The following is a 24,101-nucleotide window of genomic DNA, read 5'->3' as shown; positions in this document are numbered from 1 at the left end:
TTAAATGTTCATTGTATGGTCACCCTACCTTTAAAACAGCCCTGATTTAGTATTAGTAACGTTCTCCTATCGGTGTAAACAAATTCACGGAAAACTGTATATGTATGCATGCATGTGTACACGCACCCTTATTTCCAACACAACGATGATGAGCGTTAACATCTTGGATGGACTATACATCTCTAAGAGGAAAATCAATTAATGAATTGAATGAATTTTTAACTGTCACTATCTGAGAATAGGAACAAAAACATAATTCACTTTGAAACACTGTCTGAACAAAGTTATGTAAACAGCAAAAAATATGCAGCTGCTATTTTATCATATGACTTTAAGAGTATATTTTAAATTTCAGATAACAGTAAAAGCATTTCAGAATATTTGCTACTCTATTTCTAGTTGACATCAACATTACCGGCAAACTAACACATACATACTATAAGTATGGATTTGTAATCAGATATATAATTTTAAGAATTATGTATTGAAGTGTCTATATTACACTTTCATAATTTTTTATCTGCATAATAAAAAATACACATCACTCTAAGAATATATGACGTTTATTTTGGAGAGTATGTTAATTTTTCCCGTATGAAGAATACAAGAAGTAAAATTAGAACAAAAATTTTAGGCGAGCATCTTTAAGAAAATAATAAGAATAATATGTTATTATTTTTTGTGTGAAATGTAAAGTTGTATTTGACCCATTGGTAATATGTGTTACATTGTAGTGAGCAAGAGCATTAGCCATACTCAACAAAATTTTGAGTGTCAAATTATTTTCTAAAAAATATGTCTTCACTGTAAGAAGAATCATCTGATCAGTTTGGAAGAAAGTAACGCAATAAAAAAAATATTTGCGAAATGCTCATAAACTAGTTACTTGCAATCCGAGGTTTCTCTATATATTAATATTATAATACATATAAGTTTATTAACAAATATATTTCCAAAAATAAAATATTTGCGAAAAATATAAGATCATTTTAAATTAAATTTAAAAAATATGTCATATTATCTATATAATAATAATAATAATAATAAATATTGACCGAGCAATAAATGTGTAAAATTGATTTTAAACGTCAAGATTATTTATAATAAGTTTATAATATATTACATAAACGCCCATTAACAGTTATTAAAATTATTATATACAATTAACCACAATTAAAAATATTTTATACGCATGTAGTAAAATTAAATTATTATTCGCAATTTTTCATTCATAATATTTTTTTAATGAAAAAGTAATGCGATATCAGGTTGAAAATTACGCGTTTCGTTGTATACACCACTTTAGAAAATTATAATTACATATACAAGTCTTTGATCTTAATTAGCGATACAGATGTTAATTTTTATAAATAAGGAGTTAACCGACGCCTCTTATGTTAAACCTACTACATATAAAGTTTTATTTGCATACAAGGCGAACAAACGGTATTATATACATTAAGTGTGTATATTGTAAATATACACACGCCCATGTCGAAAAAAATACACATGCACAATTAAAAGTTGGAATTGAATTTTTTCTGTAAATCCAAATGAGATGAGAGAATATTTGTTTATTTAACCCTTTTGAATGAAACTATCCATCAACTCGGTGATCTCGGCTAAAGTGAAACGTAAAAAACGAACTCAGAGGTCACAAATCGCGGTTAGGCAATCCACATTTAATAGCCTGTTATTAATCACAAAACCAGTTAGAGAATAATGGGGGTCAACAACCATGCAAATAAACATCCGTTTATTTTTTTTATGATTTGTATACAACATTATATTTAGGACGTTGCGTAGATCATTATCTCAAATACGTGCAGAGATAACATTGAAACGGTTACACTAAAAGTTATAGTATAGGTTCACCCATCAAAAATTATGAAAATATTTGATTATTTAACCATTTAATAACATGATTTTACTTAATTTAAAATAATCTAATGATATACTCATATATAACAAACATATTAAATATCATATATGTTAAAAAAGTTCTATAAGCATTTATTGTAATAAAAAAATCAATTTTATACTGTTTGCCACAAATATATGATATACAAAATAATTACATTATAAAAAATCAGACAATAAATCAGTTTATTTATTATATTCAATATTCAATATTTGCAGCATTTTTTTTCATACAACATAAAAATAAAATATATACTAAAAAACTACTTTTTTTATTTAATAAACAGTATAAATAAATCATAAGCAATAATAAAAAAATATTTTCAAATTATTTTAATGATATGCGTTACCCCAATGCGTTACAATCGATAACTACTAAGTAAATTATTGAGACACCAGACTGAGATAATAAACTATTATTACAGCCTACAACCAACAAATTTAATTTTGCACGATTTTATTTATTTATCTGTGAGATTAATTTATTAATTAAATTAGGAATATTTATTAATCTGTGATTATTTATCACAAATATGATACATAATCTTGGGCGTAAAGTTGAGTAAGAAAAAGTGCGATACGTTAGGTGAACCTGTATATGCCAGTTGCAACACGTTCATTTTACTTAAATACGATGTTATGTATGGAGTAAAGGGACCAGTTATCCAAATAAATGATTAAATTAAATACCACATGAATTAAAAAGCGCATTTTAATATTAGTTTAATCAAAAATTATATTTACATTTAAATCCGATTTTATTTTTTTATTACATAAAATCGATTATTTTATTTATTAAATTAAAACATATTTATTTAATTATTTTAAACAGTTTTTCAACCAGTACATCATATCACATCAATCCATCTGTATTAACTATATGAATATTTAATAATTATATAACTAAAACATGTAGCAAAATTTTTAATTTTGCTAAGCATTTTTAACAACAAAATCAACGTTATTTTAAAATTGATATTTTAAAACTAATTACATAAATAGTCTTTTGTATCACTTACTCTATTTTAAAAATTCGTGAATTTAATATATAACACAAAACTCACCTTCAAATAAATTAAATATGATAAAAATCAAACAATACATAGCACATATACATATAAAAAGACATTTTAAAAAATCAATTGAAGCATATTTTTTACTGAATTTTTTTTAATTAAAAATGATAAATTCTCGTGACCCATTCTCTTCGAGGGGCCCAGCTTTGGAAAAAATCATATTTATAAAAAAATTAAAAACCGACCTCAAATAATCTGTACGTAACTATATTTGTTTGAGATGTACCTATATACTGATATATTTCAGGTATAAATTCCTTCAGCCCTATTTAAAAAAATAATTAAATATATCTTTCTGCTGAAGATAAAGTATGAAATATCAAATTCATTGAATGATGACAGTTGCAATATCAAAGATTATCACAGCATAAATTAAGCCTCAATTTTGATAGCCATTTAATGCTGCTGAAGTATTTCAGTCCACTATGGTATTTGAGAAACATAGTATTTAGAAACAACTACTTATTTTGAACCGGCTTTAGTTTACCAACAAAAATAATTTTATTCAATAATAATTTTTAAACAATAATAAAAAAAAAAAAATCAAACACATGAATATAAATATATAAAAAAAAAAACAAATTATACCAATCGATATATTAATGATTGGTAACAATCTTCAAGAAGATTAGATTATTTCTAAAAAAAATAAGTACCTTTCTAATAGTCAGTATCGATGTGTCACCACCGGCATCACTCATGTTGGAAGCACATATAAGGAGCAAAACGAAAAAATAACGACTATCTCGAAAAGCGGTTACGTAACGTACAGTGGACGAAAAACATAATACGTGCCGAAGTTGTGAGTATTATGCGCGTGACTTCGATACCATATGACCTCTGGGCGAAGTTTTTTGTTTTTACATTTCGGCCAGATAAATTCCTCAAACGTTGGGTTTAAATCATATAAGCGCTCGCACACATACGCGTGAATTGTGTGCGGTTTTGATAACAGTAGTATTTCATAAAGTTGATTGTGAAATCAAAAAAAAAACATTTTAATTATTATTTGAAAGTTTGAGAGGCGTTGGTCAGATTTTGCTGACAAAATGATACTGTCTCAAAGCGGTTACTCTTTGATTTCACTGCTAAATATTATACAATATATTGTTTCATGTACGGTCTCTTCCGGCTTCATACAAAACACAATAAGGATGTGATAATCAGTTCTATTTCATTTTAATTACTTTTAAGAAACAGGACGTGGAAACAAAAATAAATCTAGAAACAATGCATCGATCTGTCAATATAATTGGTATTTAAATACACATCTCTTTTTAATTATTTGTTTTAAAAAATCACTTATGTTGACATGTCTTTATGACGAATAAAGTTAAATATCAGTATTATATATATATATATATATATTCATTTAAAGAGTAGTATAAAAACATTTTTTTAATTAATTTATATGGCTTAATGGTTTGTGTTTCTATTTGATATGTCAGATGGTTTGAAACTTGTAAGTCGTTAGATTTGTAGTCTAGTAATACAATTGGCAGCAGCGAACCCGTGCTCTAGGAAAATAATGATTCTAAACCCCATGATAAAAATGGACTTTATATATTTTTTAACATCGTAATATAATTTCTTGAATAAATAATAATAGGTACAAGTTAACCCTTTCGATGCTACATATAAATATAAAAATTTGTATTATATATTTCAATTTCATCAAGTTGATTATTATTTTATTAAATGACATGCATTTTTCTGGATAAATTCAATGGGGTTTAAAATCTACGTCAAAAGCAATAAAACGCTCGTTTAACTAGCGTTCATATTACGATTTTTTATAACAAAATTACGACTTACGAAGCATATCTAATCACTGCGACGGCACCGACACGATTTTATTGCTTTTGACGTGAATTTGTAACTTCTGAGAAGTGATAATTGTTTTTGCACTCTCCTATTGACCAAAATTCGATTTGAATATACTTTGATCAGCCCTCTTATATTGTAAGTCCATTGTAATATCGGTAAGGATAGCTATCATATTTTTAAAACAGTGTAATATTGAAATGCTGACAAGCTATGGAGCAATATATGAGATGCGAAATCTGTCTGTATTTATTCTTTTGCTTATTTTTCCCTGAGAGATGAGTTGGCTTAGTTTGTATTTTGGACTTGAACTAATAAAAGTTCTAAAATTATTTTTAGAAGTTTCAATGGGTAAGGTTTGGGTTTGAACAGCAAATGGACGTTTCGCAACTGTCAAATTTAGTAAAATAGACATTTGGGAGCAGCATGAAATTTAAATACCGCCTATCAGTTAAAATATTTCACTGAAAAATACTCATTTACTGTAAAATTTATATATGTAAATAAATGTATAAAAAATCATAAAATGTTACTAGCACCTGCCAGATAAATTATATTTTCACTGGTAAATATATATATGCATTTTTTAAGGTCAAAAGTAAGCCCGTTAGTGGTAATTTTTTTAAATATTTTAATTTTACTACGATTCATAGTATTTCATTGAATGACATACATTTTTCTGGCAAAATTCAAGGTGAGGCAAATTAGCCCACCTGTCCTTACAGTTACTGGTATTGTACAAAATAATCTTTGTAAGTTGATTTATTTTACTTAGATAAATATTAACTTATATCTAAACATACATCGCAAACAACTAGTTTAATTCAGATTCATTATTTGATGTCTGTTTTTAGGTTTTTTATATACATATATTCTTGATATGTTTTTTTTCCAGAGTTGAGCCCCAAGAATTTGTCCTGTCTTCCCGCAGCCCTTCTCGGGTGGTCTGTTTGGATGTTTATCCAGTCTTTTCCTATATTCTATGTAAGTAACTATTTACGTTTTCGTTTTTAATCATTTTGAGATCCGCGTGCAATACTTCGCTAGGTACATAATAAGTGTGATCAAAATATCGTAATTATTGTTCGTCGTGTTTTTGGGAGATCAGTGGTAAATAGCCAAAAAATATTGATCCCAGTAGACTATCCTGTGGCACTCCTGAATTGATCTCATTTAGGTTCGTGTATTCCTCGTTGACTTATACATGGAAATATTTACGTTTTATGTACATTGTAATACTTTGAAAAATAATGACGGGTGATATAACCTCAGTTCAAAAAGCAGACCTTCATGCAACACCTTGTCGAATGACTGAAACGAGAAGCTTCTTGATTATTGTTTATATTTTTTAAATTCTATGAACTGGTTTTATCGTTCTATGTCGATTTATAAAACCAAATTGTTGCTTTGGAATTAGGTTTATTTTTTGATTAGGGGTTTCAAACGTTTTTAAAGTATTTTTTTGAATACTTATGCGCAGTAAGCTATATAAAAAGTTATTTTCTCAGGTGCTCTTATCGGTTTTAAAATCATTATTATTTCAGCATTTTTCCAATTTGTCACTTCTAGCCAATTTTCCATTTGTATTTTGTTTTTTCGTGGCTTTCCATAGTGTTTAATCGTAAGCTCTTTATGTAATGTTAAATTGATCGGTATTTTAATTTTACAAATATAGCTTTAAGCTCACTATCGGCTTTGTTCAATTTGGTTTTATCGCTTTTTGATCTGGTTTGCTGCCACTGTTTTCACAGTTTTCTGCTATTTTTGGTGTTGCGATTATTGTGTGATTTTCTCTTTTTTCAGCTTTGATTTTACTAAGTTTTTTTAGTTGTTCAATTACCTGATCTAAATCTGTATTACTTTTTAAAGTTACATCTAATTTCATCATTTGGTCATAGTCAGTTTTATAAATATAGAAAGTCGGATATTTTTTATTTGGAAATTATATTTATTTGCAACTTTATTAGGATAAATTTATATTCTGATGATAGTTCGTTAGTATTTGTTTAACGTCTGTCTTTGACGATACAAAAGTCAATTAAGTCAGATAACTTTTCTGGTATGTTAGCCGAAATGTCGGTTGTCCTGTGGAGATCTTCCATTACTCTTGTTTTTTAATCTTGATCCATCAGCAATTAAGTTAATTAATAATAGTATGAAATTTGATTTTTTTAATATTGTGCTTCAGTAAGAAGTAGCGATCTTAAATTTTAATGCTAGTTGCCTGGAGACACGCTTCTTTAAATTGCTCTTCTTCAAGGTATTAAATGTTGTTTTTTTTATTATTACTGCTGTTCGTATTTAAAACGCACCTTTTTTTAGTCTGGTTAAATGTTGCCGACTAACTGTGATTTCTTAACATGCTCTTAAGAATAACTTGGCTCTTCAAACTAAAAATATTCAAGTGCAAAAGCATATTTTAAAATACAAAATTATCGATTAAATCGGCCAAATAGTTTTTGGCCGATATTTAAAAATATTTATCATCACGACAGACGTATTGTATAAGTCGGTTACTAAAACCTGAAAGATCTAGAATCGAATTCCATAACGGTGTTTTTCAATTTTTATCGAATCTATGAAATAAAAATTATTATATTTGCAATCAATCAGATTGCAATTTCTTATATTTTCCTAATCTAATAAGTATATAAGTATAACATCTTTATAAGTAATCATTGATTGCATTGCAACAAAATATTTAGAATAAATACATATTTATTCCTAATTACCATTCCTAATGGCAGTTTATCACTCGGTGAAAAAATCGTCATATAATCACGATACAGCATCCCATTCGTCGCAACTTATAAGGCAAAAGCACATTCTCCGACACACTCGCACACAATTGGCAGTAAGTCGTTCACCGCTAATGACTGGCGAAACGTGTTTCGTTTGGTAAATATCACGGTGAAGTTTATCAGCGGTTACCGGAAGTAAGTTTCGCTTAATCTTCATTTATTGTTTGGTTCCTGGACTCTTTATCTAAACGCAATACGGCTGCTTCGAATCAGATCAGATATCAGCAGCTGGACCAAATGTTTTTGACCACAAACATATCCCGTGTTTTTATTTCACTAAGCTTTATAATGAATAAAAGAATGAGCATATAAAACTTTATTTAAAAATAGATTTAAACGATTTTTTAAAGATGGATTCAATTAAATCTGATTTTTATGATCATAAAAATATTTTATTGAAATACCGTAACAATTTTAAATTTTAATTTTAAATCTTATTCATATTTTTTTGGAATACAAGTTTAAAATACAGTTACCTTTAAATATATATATATATATATATATATATATATATATATATATATATATATATATATATATATATATATATATATATATATATATATATATATATATATATATATATAGAATTTAACGGTTTTTGAGGACACGTTAAATGCTCAATGATTTTTTTCTCAAAAAATAACCCTTGTATAATTTTTATGTATCTTAATCAAGATCGTTACACCAAGGCGTGATCTGCCACATTGTTTCAAAATGGCGCCTATAAAAAAACAGTTAAAAATACTAAAAAAAAATAAAGAAGACAATTTTTTTTTAAAAATCCCATTCAAAGATCTTGCCTATTTTTTTTATTTTTATTTTAAATTTCACGGAGAGCTTTCTTATAAACCATAAATTCATGCTTATGGTTTTAAACTGTCTCAGCAAATTTTGACGTGTCATCAGCATAACGAATATTTTTAATTATCTCCCCACTGATTTTTATTCCGTTTTGTCTCTGGAGTGTTTTTTTTAATATGGTTTCGGAATGGAGTATGAGAAAGAACACCTCCTTCTCTGACACCTCTCTGAATTGAAATATTTTCGGTTTGATTCCCTTAATGCTTATTACTGATAATTTTTGCAGAAAAGCGCTTCTCGTGTACCTAGGCTTTTCCTAAGTACAAATAGAGTTTGTCGGGTTAAAAACATGTTTGATTCAAAGGCTAGTCATTTTTGTAATAAATTTAAAGTAGCTTAAAAATGTACTTGAAATAGCTTAAACCTATTTATTGTACTAGTATTTTTTTATTTAAGTAGCTAAACTTCAATTTGCGGAATCCATAAACAATGAATTAATTCCTATATGGAAATAGATTCTTCCTATAAAAATATCGTAAAACTATTATTGAGAATAATGCATTAAATAAATTAAAGAATGCATTAAAGAATTTATGAAAAATTGTTAATATATTTTTTTGAAGAACCCGAAGAACTAGTATCAAATCCAAAGATACTAAATTTTCATTATTTAAGGTAGAGTACGCTCGGGATAAGGATGCCGGTTTGCTATTGTGTGCGTGTACATGTATATGAGAGGGAGAAGCGATGTAGCGTGTACTTCGTTGTCTCGCTTTCTCTTTTAAGGACAGTCGCTGATTCGTCAACGCTGGTATTCGTCATTAAAGTGCAGTGTGGCACAGAAGTTCGATCTTCTCAAGTGATTTATTTTAAATAATTTTGTGTTGATATTGGTTGAACCCAGATATGCCCACTGTACCATGGGTAGGTAACTAAACTCGTGCCACTGTTTTTTATTTATAAATTAAATTTTAAGAAAATAAAATTTCTTGGGCATATCTGGGTTAATTGATATCAAGGCTTCAAATATACAATGTAAGTTATTCGTTCTCTTACTTGTGGATTAAAATATTTTAATTATTTTTCCATTAATCCGTACGTTGTAGGTTTTTTTACACTATTTTCTGTAAGGCTTAAAAAAGTTATTATTCTTATCGTTGCGCCAATGATACTTTTTTAATTTATTCAATGGATTCTAATGATTTAATAGAGTCGTCGAGCCATTAAACAATCTGCGAATAATTTCTTTCCCCATTTTATATATTTTTGCTTTTAAAGAATAGCTAAAGACTTCATTATTTTTTTGACTAGTGGAAGATTTTGCATTTTGCAAATATTTAATTAATGACATCAATGTCTGGTTTCTTCGATTATATAATATATATTTAATTGTCCGTTGAAATTTCCAACTTAGCTCAGATGTATGTATGTTAAATAAACATATATTTTCTTTTAAAATAAAAAAATTAAATATTCTGTGCGAAATTGTTTTGAGCCACACAGTTCACGCACACAATAACAAACCGGAATCCTCATCCCGAGCGTACTCTAACCATTAAAAGAACAAAAATTTGATGTCAAGTTAACGACAAAATCAAATTTGTCATTTATTAAATTATTACTTTATATTTAAATAATCGTTTAGTGAACATTTTATGTTCTTGAATTATATTTTTGTAATTACATAAATATTAAATTAAGGAATAAATGTTTAAAGTCCGTTTTTATATAAAGTTTATATACAATATAGGTATTTAATATGTAACATTAACATCGGATGCTGCAGCTAAACAATGATGTCATAATTTAATACTAAAATTATTACAACGACAAAAAGGAAGAGATAATTTCATTTTTATCACGCATTAATGTATTGTGCAACAATATGGGGGCGCTACTGTGATATTTGGCGGTTCCTTTATAGTCATGTAATATACATAGATAGCTACTTCCTTCATGTTTTCAGCGAACTAGAAGGTCAAAAGTATGGATAAGATAAATAATTTTTATGCGATGTTAGTATTTTAATTGGTGTTTTTTTTTTTTATACAAATAACAAACTACTCGATTACCTATCACTGGGTCATTTTTGAGCGAACTTAGTGACAAGCAGTCTGGTAAAGATAAGTTTTTGGTAAAGGTCAAAAACAACGACCTAGCTTATCTCAACCAGACGGCAAAAACAATGAGATTTATACTCGGTGGAGGGAGAGAGAGGCATGTCTTGACCCACAAAGAGGGAGACTGTGGCCCATTGTAAAATTATGGCCACCGGCGTCCAAAAAGCAAAGCCTCGTGGATACTCGTTTATATTGCGGCCATAAAAGAGACCAAAGTTATTTATTCGGATAATACTTGCATGCTACACGTCGGCCGTTGTTGGCCGAGCATTTTTATAACGACGCGAATGGCCACTTTGTTTCCAGAAGTTTGCAGTCGGGGCAATAAATTCTCTATAATACATGTATATATGTATAGTTATATTTGTTTACTGTAAAAATAAAATATATTAATTTTAATTAAAATCTAGACATCTAAGCTTAGTATTTACCTAATGACTAGTCTTTAACTTCCTACAACCATGAATTAATAATATTCTTCTAAGAACTCTAATTTTAAAATAAAGTTCCAATTACAAGAGTATATTGTATTGTCGAATCAATATGACTACTTATTTGAACAAGATCTGATAATCGAAGTATTTTTAATTATTTGTACAGTCTCCCTAAAAAAATACTTTCAAATGTATATTTTTATTGTATTGTTTTAAAATATAATTCATTTCTCAATATATAACATTCTTTCACCCCCTCAGTCATTTCTTTAATTTCATTAGCATAAAATGCTTTATTTCAAAAAAAAAAATTTTCCATCTAGGAAGTGTTGCATCCATCAAAATAAATCATTTGAAGCAAAGTCTGGAGAATAATGTAAATAATACAAAACCTTCCAGCCAAATTCCTGATCATAGAGAAGCTTATCGCTTTTGTTTAGCCATATTTAGGTGTTTCGTAATGCACAATTCTTTTGCAATCCCACCATATACACAAAATAACTTTTATTTAATAGTGAGCTTTTGGTTAACCACTGTTTTCTACAATGAGTGTTGTCGTACAACAAATATTTCTCATATCCAGCTATCAAATTTTTCTTGAGATATACAATTCGTGTGGAGCCCGTACACATTGTCTCCAAGCCACACCTATATTCTTACTGTGTCTATGCACTGTTCAATCGGACTAAATTAGTTTCTCTGTCAACTGATGGATATTTTGAGTATGATTTACATCCTTTTCTGTAGCCAGCACATCATCTTTGTTTGTCTCCGATTATTCTTGATATATGTATATATTAATTGCAAGATAAATTTAATTTAAATATAAATAGAATAGAATGACGACTGACGACTTATATGTAGGTCATACTGTCTGAGTGTCGAACTTGTTACATAAAATTATAAAATTAAGAACCACTGATCTAATTTATGGCATTATTTAATATCGTACATTTTTTATTGCAAACTTGTGTTCCAGAATATATGTACATGTAGAATGGTTACCGTCTTGTCTCATCCCGAAAAAAACTTTTTTCCCTCTCCTAACGATACTAAAAACGTTATGGAGCAATTAAAGAAGCGCTTTTATTATATCCGCAAACATATGATTCAGTTTTTACAATCTTTGAAATAAGTAGCGTATTGAATTTCATTTTACATCATAGATATATAAAAACGATCTTCTATTTTTAAGTTTAGTTACACTTAAAACATCACAAGAAAGTTAGTAGATAAATGATTTTTTGCTTACAGTATGTATTTTTAGACACAATATTAATTCATATTATTATAATTATAAATTTTTAATATAAAATATAATATGTACTATGTATATTTATAATTATTGCTTTAAATCTTTTTAATACAAAAATAAATAAAAGCCATAAACTTATATATTAATACTAAAACATTCATCTTCAATATTTCTTGAATATTTAAGCATTCCAAATCTATCAATCATACTTCTACAACTAGTAAATCTATTTTTATTTAAGACTACTCTCATTGCATTATTTAGTAATTTTGGCAACATTTTTTTATCTAATGTATTAAACATATCTAATATTGTCGCACATTAAGTAAAATGTGGCAATATTGTAAATTATTTTTTTGTGTTTATACTTTTTATTATTTTCATTCTGTTTTTTTTAATATGTAATTACAATGTTCTTTAAAATTTATTTTTTTATCTACAATTACTCTTAAATATTTTATATTATCAATTATTTTAATATTATTATCTAACATATTTTTATAAAAAATATACATATATTTAGTTTTATTCTCATTTAGTTAAAGTACATTATTTTTTAAGCATATTTCTATTATATTTAATTCAGTATTTAAATTATGTACAACTTCTTTAATATTATCACCTATGCAGTACATTAATGTGTCGTCCCCAAACAGATTTATTTTACATTATTAAATATCATTAATATAATATCTAGTAATCAAACAATTAAAGAAATTTATTACTTCTCAAAACATAATATGTGAACAACAATCGGGATTCAGAGAAAAGCATTTCACTGAAACTGCATTACAAGCAGTGATAAATGATTGGCTGTTGGCTAAGGATACAAACAAAATCATTAGAGCAGTTTTCTTGGATTTCAAGAGAGCCTTCGAAACAAGAGACAGAAAAATAATGTTAAAGAAATTGGAGAGTATAGGTATAAGTGATATAGTTTTAAGATGGTTTAATAATTACTTATATAAAAGAAAACAAAAAGTTAAAATAAATAATGTATATTCTGAAGAGAAATTAGTGTCTTATGGAGTACCACAAGGGTCTAAATTGGGACCATTGTTATTTGTTTTGTATATTAATGATATAGTTAATAACGTGAAAAAATGTAAAATTCATCTATTTGCGGATGACACATTAATGTATTGCATAGGTGATAACATTAAAGAAATTGTAAATAATTTAAATAATGAATTAAGTATATTAGAAATATGGTTAAAGAATAATGTACTTAAATTAAATGAGAATAAAACTAAATGTATGTTTATTAATTATAAAAATGTTTTAGATAATAGTACCAAAATAGTAATAAATAACTCTAGTATAGAAATAGTGGATAATATAAAATATTTAGGAGTAATTGTTGATACAAAATTAAATTTTAAAGAACATTGTAATTACATATTAAAAAAAATTGGTAGAAAAATAGGTTTATTATCTAGATTAAGAAATATATTAAGTATAAATACAAAAAAATTAATTTACAATAGTATAATATTGCCCCATTTTAATTATTGTGCAACACTATTAAATATGTTGAATAAATTAGATAAACAAATGTTGCAAAAATTACAAAATAGGGCAATGAGAGTAATCTTAAATAAAAATAGATTAACTAATTGTAAAAGTATGATTGATAGATTAGAATGGTTGAATGTTCAAGAAATATTGAGTATGAATGTTTTAGTATTTATATATAAGTTAGAAAATAATATGTTACCAGAATATTTTAATAAGTATTTAATAAGAAATAAAGATGTACATAAATATAATACTAGAAATAGAGAAAATTTAAAGATAATTAAGTATAAGAAAACGAGTACGGCTAGGGGAATTATGTACGGAGGTTTTGATTTATATAATAGTCTTCCAAGAGAAATCCGAAACAGCAAAAATATAACGGGTTTCATAAATGGAATAAAAAAACACCTTCGTACATATAGATATAAATTATAATATTAAGACTTTATTATTGTATATTTTTATTTTTTCTTTCTGTTATGTATTTTTTATATATTTTTATATATGTTTACTAAATTTGTTAGATGTAAAGATTAGCTATTAAGCTAAATAAATTAATAAAATAAAATAATAATAAAATAAAAATAACAATAGTCTATTTTCTACTTAGATAAAAATATTTACTATGTAGCTTTAAAATTATTTTTAAATATAATTTCAACACAAAAATATTAAAAATATTTAAAAAAATACGAAGAGGCGAAAACTAACGACACAGCTGAAATCTATTTATCTCATTTAAGTGGCAAATATCTTATATGTTAGTTTGTTTGGATTTTTAAATTTTCACTAATGTGTTGCTTATTATTTTTACAATTAATTTTTTCAATGATACAATCAATATTTTTTTATTTTACATTAAAAAAATAACTAATTCTACTTCAAAAATTATAATTTTATTACTGTGTATCATTGTCTATTATAATGGAAAAAATTGAAAATAATGAAAATTTAATAAAAAAAAAAAAAAATTATTTTAAAATTTTTTTTTAGTATGAACATTTTTATCTTAGCGATATTTTATACTATTAAAAATATAAATCTAGAAACATATATATTTATAAACTATCTCAGTTTAAGTCAATACAATTAATCAATCGTGAATATTTTTTTAATCTAAGTTGTACAAATTTTTATCTTCCGTTGAGCTTTGATACGTATTTTACAAGTAGCTGCAATTATATGTGGTTATATTATTAGAAAAACATTTATAACAAAAGTGAAGCTCGTCTTACGTTTTTTTTTTCTTAACAAAAAGTATAAACTTAATGTTTTTTTTCGTTGTTAATTTTACGTTAATGAACGTCTTATATGCGCGCAAACGAGGCGCTTTTCCGGCATTTCCACGAGGCAAAGTTCGGATAAACGGTAAATTTCATATAATTAAAATCTGAGATACGTATATGGTATAATATAATATATTGTTATTATAGTTTGCGAGCGGCAATTAACGCTCGGCTTACACGTTACAATAATTATGAATGAAGAACTCGAGTGTGAATGAACGAACAATTATGACGATTTGAAATTGTAATGAATTTTTGGTGAAAATTCCAATTGCATTTCAATGGCTTTAAATCAGTGAAGTTTAAATCAATAACTGCTGCATTTTATTGTAATATTAAACAGTATGATGAATATATATTTTAAATAAATAAATAGCTTTTCGCTAAAATAGGCGTTTGTAAATTCGCTTCAGATACTTTTCGTAGAATTCGGTTACGTTTATACAGTTTTTTTCATTGGAAAGACAGGAGCATTATCTATGCGTTTCTCGGTTCGTTTTAATGAGGCCATAACGTATTCTAAATGGGCGTATTCTATTCAAAAGACGAATGGTCTTATACAAAAAATACTCAACGCGGCAAACTGAGGAAATGCCTTTGATGAGCAGCCACCGCCTTTACGCAGAAATTGTCCTCTACACACCACCAGATCTTATCCACAGCGACCAGAGAGGTCTTTAGGTGGTCTTTGGATAGAAGGGATAAGACAAAAAAATAACCGATCTAAAGTCCATATAATTAAAGCATACGTCGAATTTTAGGGGAGCTTCTAGAATTCTAGATCGCTACTAAGACGCACAGATTACCATCTTTTCGTTCGGGTTCCTCTCGACGGATTCTTAATTGGGATATACTGTGACTCCTAGATGTGATTTATATATTTGTGTAATTTTTAAAGTTGAATTCCACGCGCTGATGAAAAAATAAACACATTTTTTTGGCAAGAAATGAACCATAAAATCTATATTTATATATGCATAGTATATAAATGGAAGTTTTCTTTATTTATAACTAAACATTGAATCTGACTTTTAAATCGTTTTCCAACGCTGAAAATCCTAGAAATAAAATGAATATATTTCATTACCAATGCGATTTTTTTTGTAAATAATAAATAAAATTCATTCCTACTTGAATTTATATTATATAATCCTTCCTGATAAAAGTGAGTAAGAATAAACTAAAATATAATTATTGCACAATTTTTAAATACGCCATTACATAATTATAAAATTTAATATATAATGATTCTTCAGGTATTTATTTCTTTTCGAAATAAACACATACAGATTTTCCTTTTCTTTTAAAGTTTTTTTATCTAAACACTGAGCTTTTGGTTCTCCATAATTTTATTCCGAATAAGTAATCCCAAAACTATTTTTGCCTATATTTTTTTAAGCAACGGGGTAAATCTATACGTGACATATATATAGTTAATTATAAATTATTATATGTGATTAAAAAGTATGGTGAATAATTTTATTACGAACAAAGTAATAATCTTAGATCAAATTTGAATTAATCTGCTTCAAAGTACTTTCCATGGCTAGCGATGCACTTACTCTAACGTTGATTCCATAACTGGGAGCATTTTTGCAAAGCTTATTTCGGAAGGGCTTTCAGTTGCTTGGTCGTGGCCGGGAATGGTGGCAAAACATTTTTCTTTTAGCACAGTTTTTATTTTTAGAAAGAGCCAGAAGTCGCATGGTGCTAAATCCGGAGAGTAAGATGGATGTGGACATACAGGAACTCTTTTTTCTGCCAAAAATTCGCGGTTCAGAAGCGGGGTCGTGATGAATGAGGATCCCATTGGCCCATTTCTCTGATATTGTTTCGTAAACGTTGCAGTACACCCCTATAAAATTCTGAGTTTACAATGGTTCCCTTGGAACGAACTTTGATTGCACTATGCCCTCACTATCAATAAAAACAATTAGCATGAAGTTGAGGTTCGACTTTGTCTGACGTGCCACTCGTTATCCATTATCATCTCAGGATGATAGGCATACACCCTACTTTCATCTCCATTAAATGAACATCTTTGGCAGTTTTTTGCAACTTAAAACAAAAGTCAATGTTAATGCGTTGGTCGAAATCCATGATACGCGACAGACATAATAAATACAACCTCACTCACAAGTCACAACTTATTCAAATTTGACACTGACTATCTCAACAGATCAGACTATCGAACTTATTACTCCAAATAAATGTAGCGGCAGCAGTTGCTGATATAAAAAATCATTCACCGTACTTTTTATTTTTTTTTATAAATGCGCATTTTTATAAATAAAAATTCAAGTCTACTGCCGTGGCTCGAACCCGTGCCCCTTGGATTAACAATCCACGCTATTCTGATCTCATACTAAGAACTTTATTTATACTAAAATATTTTGTTATTATGAATATAAAATAGCGCTATTATGTACTTCGTTCCGGCTGCGCATTTAAAAGGTTAAAGAATGGCTTTAATTTGACATTAAGCAAATTTTTGAACTTTAATTTTTTTACACATTAAATAATATAAACTGAAAGCAATTAATGTACAGAGTAACGCATTCACATTTTTACTTTTTCGCTAACTTTATTTGAGACGAAACTGAGCCGTATTGGAATTGATTATTATTAATAATATGACACTAAACAAACATTGTTGTAATACAAATGTCATGTTTTTAAATAATAAATAAATATAATTACAGATTCGCTTCCTAAAAAGAAACATAGCAGAAGGTTGTCATTATTTAATAGCATTACCAATGAGGTATTTTATTAGCCTAAGCTTGTATTAAAAATATCCATATTATAATATTATACAATACATAAATTTTTTTAATGAGTATTTTAAGAAATAGTGATAGGAATATTTAGGAAATAATATTAAAAACATTGTATATGAGTGAATTTCTCTCTACCTAATTTAGAATAAGTTATGATGATTTCTAGGGAAGATTAATTAAATTAATTTACCTTTTGCTTTACAAGCAGTGAACATTTTTTAAGTAAGTAATACATATGTTTCATAATAAATAAACAGTATTTTATTATATACATACATCTAAATTTATTTTGTGTATCGAGTTCAAGTTCGTCGGTTTGCTGTCAATATTTAGTAATATTGTCATCAATTATATGACCCGAGATTTATCGCAGGTGACAGAATCTTTCCGAGCAGTGTTTTATTTTTATTTATTTTTTGTTTCATTTTCGACCCGTTATTTTTTTATCGTTAGTTTATAACGTTGTTGTTATTATTAGTAGTATAAATAAATGATCGACAACGCTTCGATGAGCGATGTTCGTTGGAACGAAAAGCAACGCGCTAATGAAATTGACAAACTGTCACTCGATTGTCGTTTGATTAATTCGTCATGTAAGAGCTTATCGAAAATCTGAAACACTCGATGCACCAATATATGCAAAAAAAATCAAAGATCTCTAAAAGTTTAATAGTATAAAATAGGAGTTTATAGATTAAACATATATTTTATAGTACTTAAAAAAATAAATTAAATAAAATTCATTAATCGTTTTAATAGCAAATAGTCGCACAGAATAATCTGAATATAAATATAAATAAGACCTTAAATACGACTTCAGAAAAAGAAGATTTAAAATTGTATAATAAATAAGTATAAATGCTTTATGTATATTAAAAACATAATAATTAATTCAACACAGTTACGAAAGCTTGCACATGATTTTTAAAATGTAAAAGCTATTTTATTCTTACTATAATATTTATATTAAACTATATACAATAAAAAAAATCTAAGAACTGATTTTTGCATTTGTATTGTTTAAAAAAAATAAGTAACACCTATTATCTGTTGATTTTAGATAAAGTTTGGGGTATAACAAAAATAATCAGAAGCAAAATATATTTATAGCTTATTTAGTATTAGTTTTGTTTGTAGAAGCATTCGTCAGATTGTCACTCAAATATTTATTCGCTAAATATATCTGAATTCACACTACAGCTTTTTAAAACTCCGATTAACAGTCGTAAAAGTTCTTCAATAGGAATGAAAGTTTATCATATGCTTCAATGAACTTAAATGAGTCATTACTTTTAAATCGCTGAATTATTATTGGTATTGTAAAAACATTTTATAATAAGTATAGTAAGTGTCCATATTTTATTCAACTAAAAATTTAGAAGTTATTTTATATGATATAAAAATGCGATTAATATAAGAATATGATTTAAAATTTCACACCTCTAAAATGTATGTTTACAATTTAATTTTTACGTGTCAATCTAATTATCATATCCAAGTGTATCAACAATAAATAATGACAATGCGTAAAGTTTTTTACGCAACGATTATTATAAGACAGAAATCTAATTGTCGCAATTAGTGCAAGCGTCGAGAGGAGTAAGTTTTCATTTCTCGACTGTCGCCATCCAGCTCCTTAATACGCAGGCGTTGCACATGAATCTATATGACAGCTATGTAGAGCTGTTCTAGTTCATATCACTACATTTTAATATTTTTTCTCTCATTCTTACTATGTATAATTTTTTTAGTGTATTGTAATAATACAATACATTGTTCATTTTTTGCCAATCGTGTCATATTATTGTAACCTTTTGGTAATTTAAATAAATAAATAAATGTAACCTAATTATTTTGGTTACATTTAGGTACCCGCGTGTTTTTAAGATACCGAGAACCGGGTAATTTTAACGGGTACCTGGCTATTTTTATTTCAATATAATGTTGATTTTTTTTAATTAAACATCTGTTGTCACACAATTTTAAAGAAGCAAAATTTATATTTATTTTGCAAAACCGGCTCTAATTAATTTTTGCAAAATTAATTAGAGCCTTCCATTCGGTGTCCATTAAAATCACAGCTGCATACAGAGTAGGTAGTGATAAGCGGGGTATCAATTATGATTAAAATCCAAGATATATAATATATGTAAATTTGAACTCTGGCTCAGTAAATATTGTTAAAAATTACACAGAACCGAAAAGGGTACCCGATTCCTTTATAAAAATACCCGATAACCGGGTAATGAATTTGGGCGGGTATTTGGATGCCCTAGTTACATTTATTTGTAATGTATAATATATATTACAATATTTCCATCAACAATTATGATAAAAAGTATTTATAACGTAATTAATCTGTTTATCTTGGATATACCTGATTTTATTATTAATCCTAAGCTTCAAATCGGTATAATGTTATATAAATGTCCCAAAAAAATTAGTTAGTTAAAATTATATAGTGTTTATATAAGCAATTGAAACAAAATACTATTATTGTTTTGGTTTATGTATACCTAATAATCATGATAAAACAGGATAGGCGTTAGTGCAAGGTGTTCTAGCGTGTATATAATAGTATTTCTAGAAACTATTGTAACGATTTTTTTTAAATAAGTATATTTAATTGAACTGTAATAAATAAGTTAATAAAAATAAAATTTTAATAAAATATAGTATAATATTAATTTTTATAAATAGATATATTTAGTTAAATTTCACATAATTTATTTTATTACAGCTTGACAAAAATATATTAAAAGTCTAACGATTAAATTTAGGGGCAAATTAATTATTATACAAAAATAGTTTATTACAATTTGTTACATACAACAAATATATTTTAATCGAATGATGTTGATCTGATTTTTAGAAACAGTTTTAATATACAGAAATATTTATATTTTGATAATTTTTAAACTAATAGTATACAAAAAAACTTTTTGTTTGATTACTTTTTTTGATATCAGGAAAATTAATGGCCAGAAAATTTTAATAAAATATACTATAATATTATTTTTTATAAACAAATATTAATTTCACATAATTTATTCTATTACAGCTTGAGAAAATATATTAAAGGTCTAATGTTTAAATTTAAGGGCAAATTAATCTTATACAAAAATAGTTTATAACAATTATTGTTACATTAAATAAATTTTAATCGAATGATGTTGATCTGACTTAATTTTTAAATATACAGAAATATTTACAATAAAAACTTTTTGTTTGATTACTTTTTTGTTATCTGAAAAATTAATAACCAGCTAGAAAATAGTTTAAAATAAATAAATTAATTTTTAATTGAACATATGAGACTTTCATCGATTAATGTAATAAATAATCTCACTGCAATCCGTTTATAAAATAAAATAAAATGAGCTACAAAACGCCAAAATATGTATTTTTGAGATGAACTATTTTATTAATAAATAGTATATATTTCAATAATAACAGCTACGAGTAATTATCAATTATCAAGATAGCATATGAATTTTTTTTTTTAAATAGTTTAAAAATTGTTTTAAGCCTAAAAAATTACTAATAATATATAATAGTTACATAAAACACATGCTTTAAGTTAACAATAAATAATAAAATATTGTTGTAGAACTATATTTTTTTCATTATTTTATTTTAGTAAATAATTTTAATAAATAGTTATTATTTAATGTTATTTTTTATATTAAATAAATAGTTATATAATAACCAAATGCTATAATATTAGCGACAGAACTTTGGAGGACTTTTAAGATAAATTAAGGATTTCTGAATGTGCGTAAGAAGGCCGATGATAGTGATTGAAAAAATATCCTTAGCTAACATCCAGTCATTGTTATTAAATAGTAAGAATATATTATTTAACATTATTTTACGATTTAATAAATATCATCATCGTATTTATAAATTTCGTAAGCTGACGATTTAATAAAATTGCCAACTTTATTGTGAACGTTTTAAAAAAACATTGTTGTAATATGAAGTGGAAAGTAAATGTTGCATTTTATATATAACCGGATAATAGAATCAACAAATGGTTCAATATTCGAGTAAACCGATTCATGCTCTGTTCATAATTCCACGAACTTTTCTATTGAAATATTTAACCAGTAGAATATTTTTCGGTTATCCAATAAAATCTATACGATAATAATAAATTGCATAAATACACTCTTTACAATATGAATACATTCATATATATACAATATAATCACTATTATAAATATGACTTTTAATTGCCATATTGTTTATAATGTTTTAAAAAACATGAAATATAGCAATATATATTTCAATGTTATAAAAAGTTTGTTTAAAAGTTCTGCATAGTTGAGTGGATGATTTTTTAAAAATAATTTCACTAAATGTAAAGAAAATTCTAAATATTTTTTGTAATTATTATTTAAGATACAGTGCAATTTATTTTATGGATAACGTATGTGATTTTCATAAATAAATAATTTCTTCAACTAAATCTGTATATTGTTTTTAATAATAATATTTAATTCATTAATTATTTTATATTGTATTTATTGAATATATGTTTTTAATTTTTAACTGTCCATACGTTTATAAATATTTTCGAATCATATTTACATAATAACTGTAACAATTACAAGTTAAAAAAAATGACCTAATTAAACTCTGTTTTAGAGAACAACTTAGCTTTACTTATGAAATGCTGAATCAAATATTATGTTTTGTTTTCAATAATAGTTAGCAATATTCATTTTAGACAAGATATCAAAACATATTAGATAACAAAACTAAACAACTTCATTATGTAGCATAATATTATTTACATGTTGATATATAATTTAACTTGAGTGTAATATAAACCATTTCCTTAATTACGTAATTGTACAAGTACTTACAGTTATGTTTTTAATTATGTTACCTGTATTTAAGTGGAAGAAAAGCTGTCAAAAACCTCCAATTGTCAATGCTATCATTATTTATAAATTAACTAACTTGGATTACGATTAAAGCTACTTATTTATTTAAAGCATCATTGCAGAGTTTAGTGTATTCTTCACTCTTATACTAATTTTGCAATAAATAAAAATAATTCCACTGTTAATTTTAACGACAGAAAATTTTAAATCATACTGCTAAATTTAATATAAAAGGCATGGTTTATAATACATCCAATAAACTTAGTTTAATAAAGTAAGTTTAAGATCCTATCCGCACTAGTGTCAACAAGTTCTTCACAGTAATTATTTTATATTTTTTTACTTTTAAAAAATCGTAGAGCCAAAGCAGATATTTTTTATTTTCATTTAGTTCGTGCGGTACCCATTTTTTTAGCTATTTTAAAGCTGTATATATACAATTCAAATAAACTTATAATGCTTTTTAATGCACTGTCAGCACTTGTCAATCGAAAAGGTGCAATTCTCTTGCACGACAATGCGCGATTGACTATGAAATATTGTGAAATATACTCACATTGACACATTGTAGTTTGAAATGTTCTTAGCTATTATTAAAAGAGCGGTGAGCTTACCCAGTGCATCAGAATCCCTGCGGGAGACGCTTCCTCATACACTCCCATCTGCGGAAGGTTTCCGGATGAGGAAGTCGCAGTACTTCTAGTGGCCAGCTTCTTTAGCGCCGGCGCCGCACTCGACACGCGACATATACTTATGTGTACATGTAATGATATCACACGCGAACGCAGCAGTCGTTATATTTTATTTATCGTATCACTTGCAAACACACTTGACACTTGAAGCAGTATTCGTCGCGGGTATGCGTTGAAAAGGCGCGCGGTGTGTGAGATGGTGCGCGCAGCGGCGCAACCCGACGTGTTCTCGCGGCGGTCGTTATGCGCATGTGCCGCCACGCGCTGACGGCCTAGGGCGGAGAGTGGGGGCCGAGGGAGGGATGAAGGCGGTGACGCGCAGTCGACACGCCTCCGGGAGGGGAGGACCCGTTAAGCTCGCGCCGAAAGCTCTTGTTCGATTCGACCACGAAATGCGCGCGCGCATTAAAAAATCCGAAATGCTACGCGGGCGAGAGGCAATGCTGATGTCACCAATAGACATCTGACAAGTTGGCACGATATTCGTATTCTGTGCTGCCTCAATTCCCAGGACTTAAAAAAAATAACCTGAGGCTTATGCGTGTATATACACCCAGGCCTCGTATAACACGGTCATATGGTTCCACAAAAACGCCGTGTTATTCAAATCCGTGTTATACGAGGTTTGAAGTTCATACAAAATTAGGGTTTGCGTTCCAAGAAAAAATCTAAATAAATTAATACCCTTTATTTCTAAAA

The 24,101-nt window shown here is 27.2% G+C and overlaps 1 protein-coding gene across 4 annotated transcripts in view; it reads right to left on the bottom strand.

Moving 5' to 3' along the window:
* LOC148234626 (LIM/homeobox protein Lhx9-like) overlaps positions 1–23,785 on the bottom strand; it is a 102,155-nt gene extending 78,370 nt beyond the window's left edge. The window contains exon 1 of one of the 4 annotated variants that reach the window (XM_088185693.1): positions 23,325–23,785. In XM_088185693.1, the coding sequence (XP_088041819.1) occupies positions 23,325–23,372 (48 nt within the window). In that variant the 5' untranslated portion in view covers positions 23,373–23,785. Of the gene's footprint in view, positions 1–3,652; positions 3,809–23,324 lie in introns of those variants that run through there. The other 3 variants (XM_088185695.1, XM_088185696.1, XM_088185694.1) reach the window with 3 other exon arrangements.
* Positions 23,786–24,101: the final 316 nt, after the last annotated feature.

This window comes from Plectrocnemia conspersa, unplaced genomic scaffold, assembly GCF_051122295.1.
Source record: "Plectrocnemia conspersa isolate PC_06_02 unplaced genomic scaffold, ASM5112229v1 ptg000005l, whole genome shotgun sequence".
NCBI classification, from domain to species: Eukaryota; Metazoa; Arthropoda; class Insecta; order Trichoptera; family Polycentropodidae; genus Plectrocnemia; species Plectrocnemia conspersa.
This window is presented reverse-complemented; position numbering and strand designations above follow the sequence as displayed.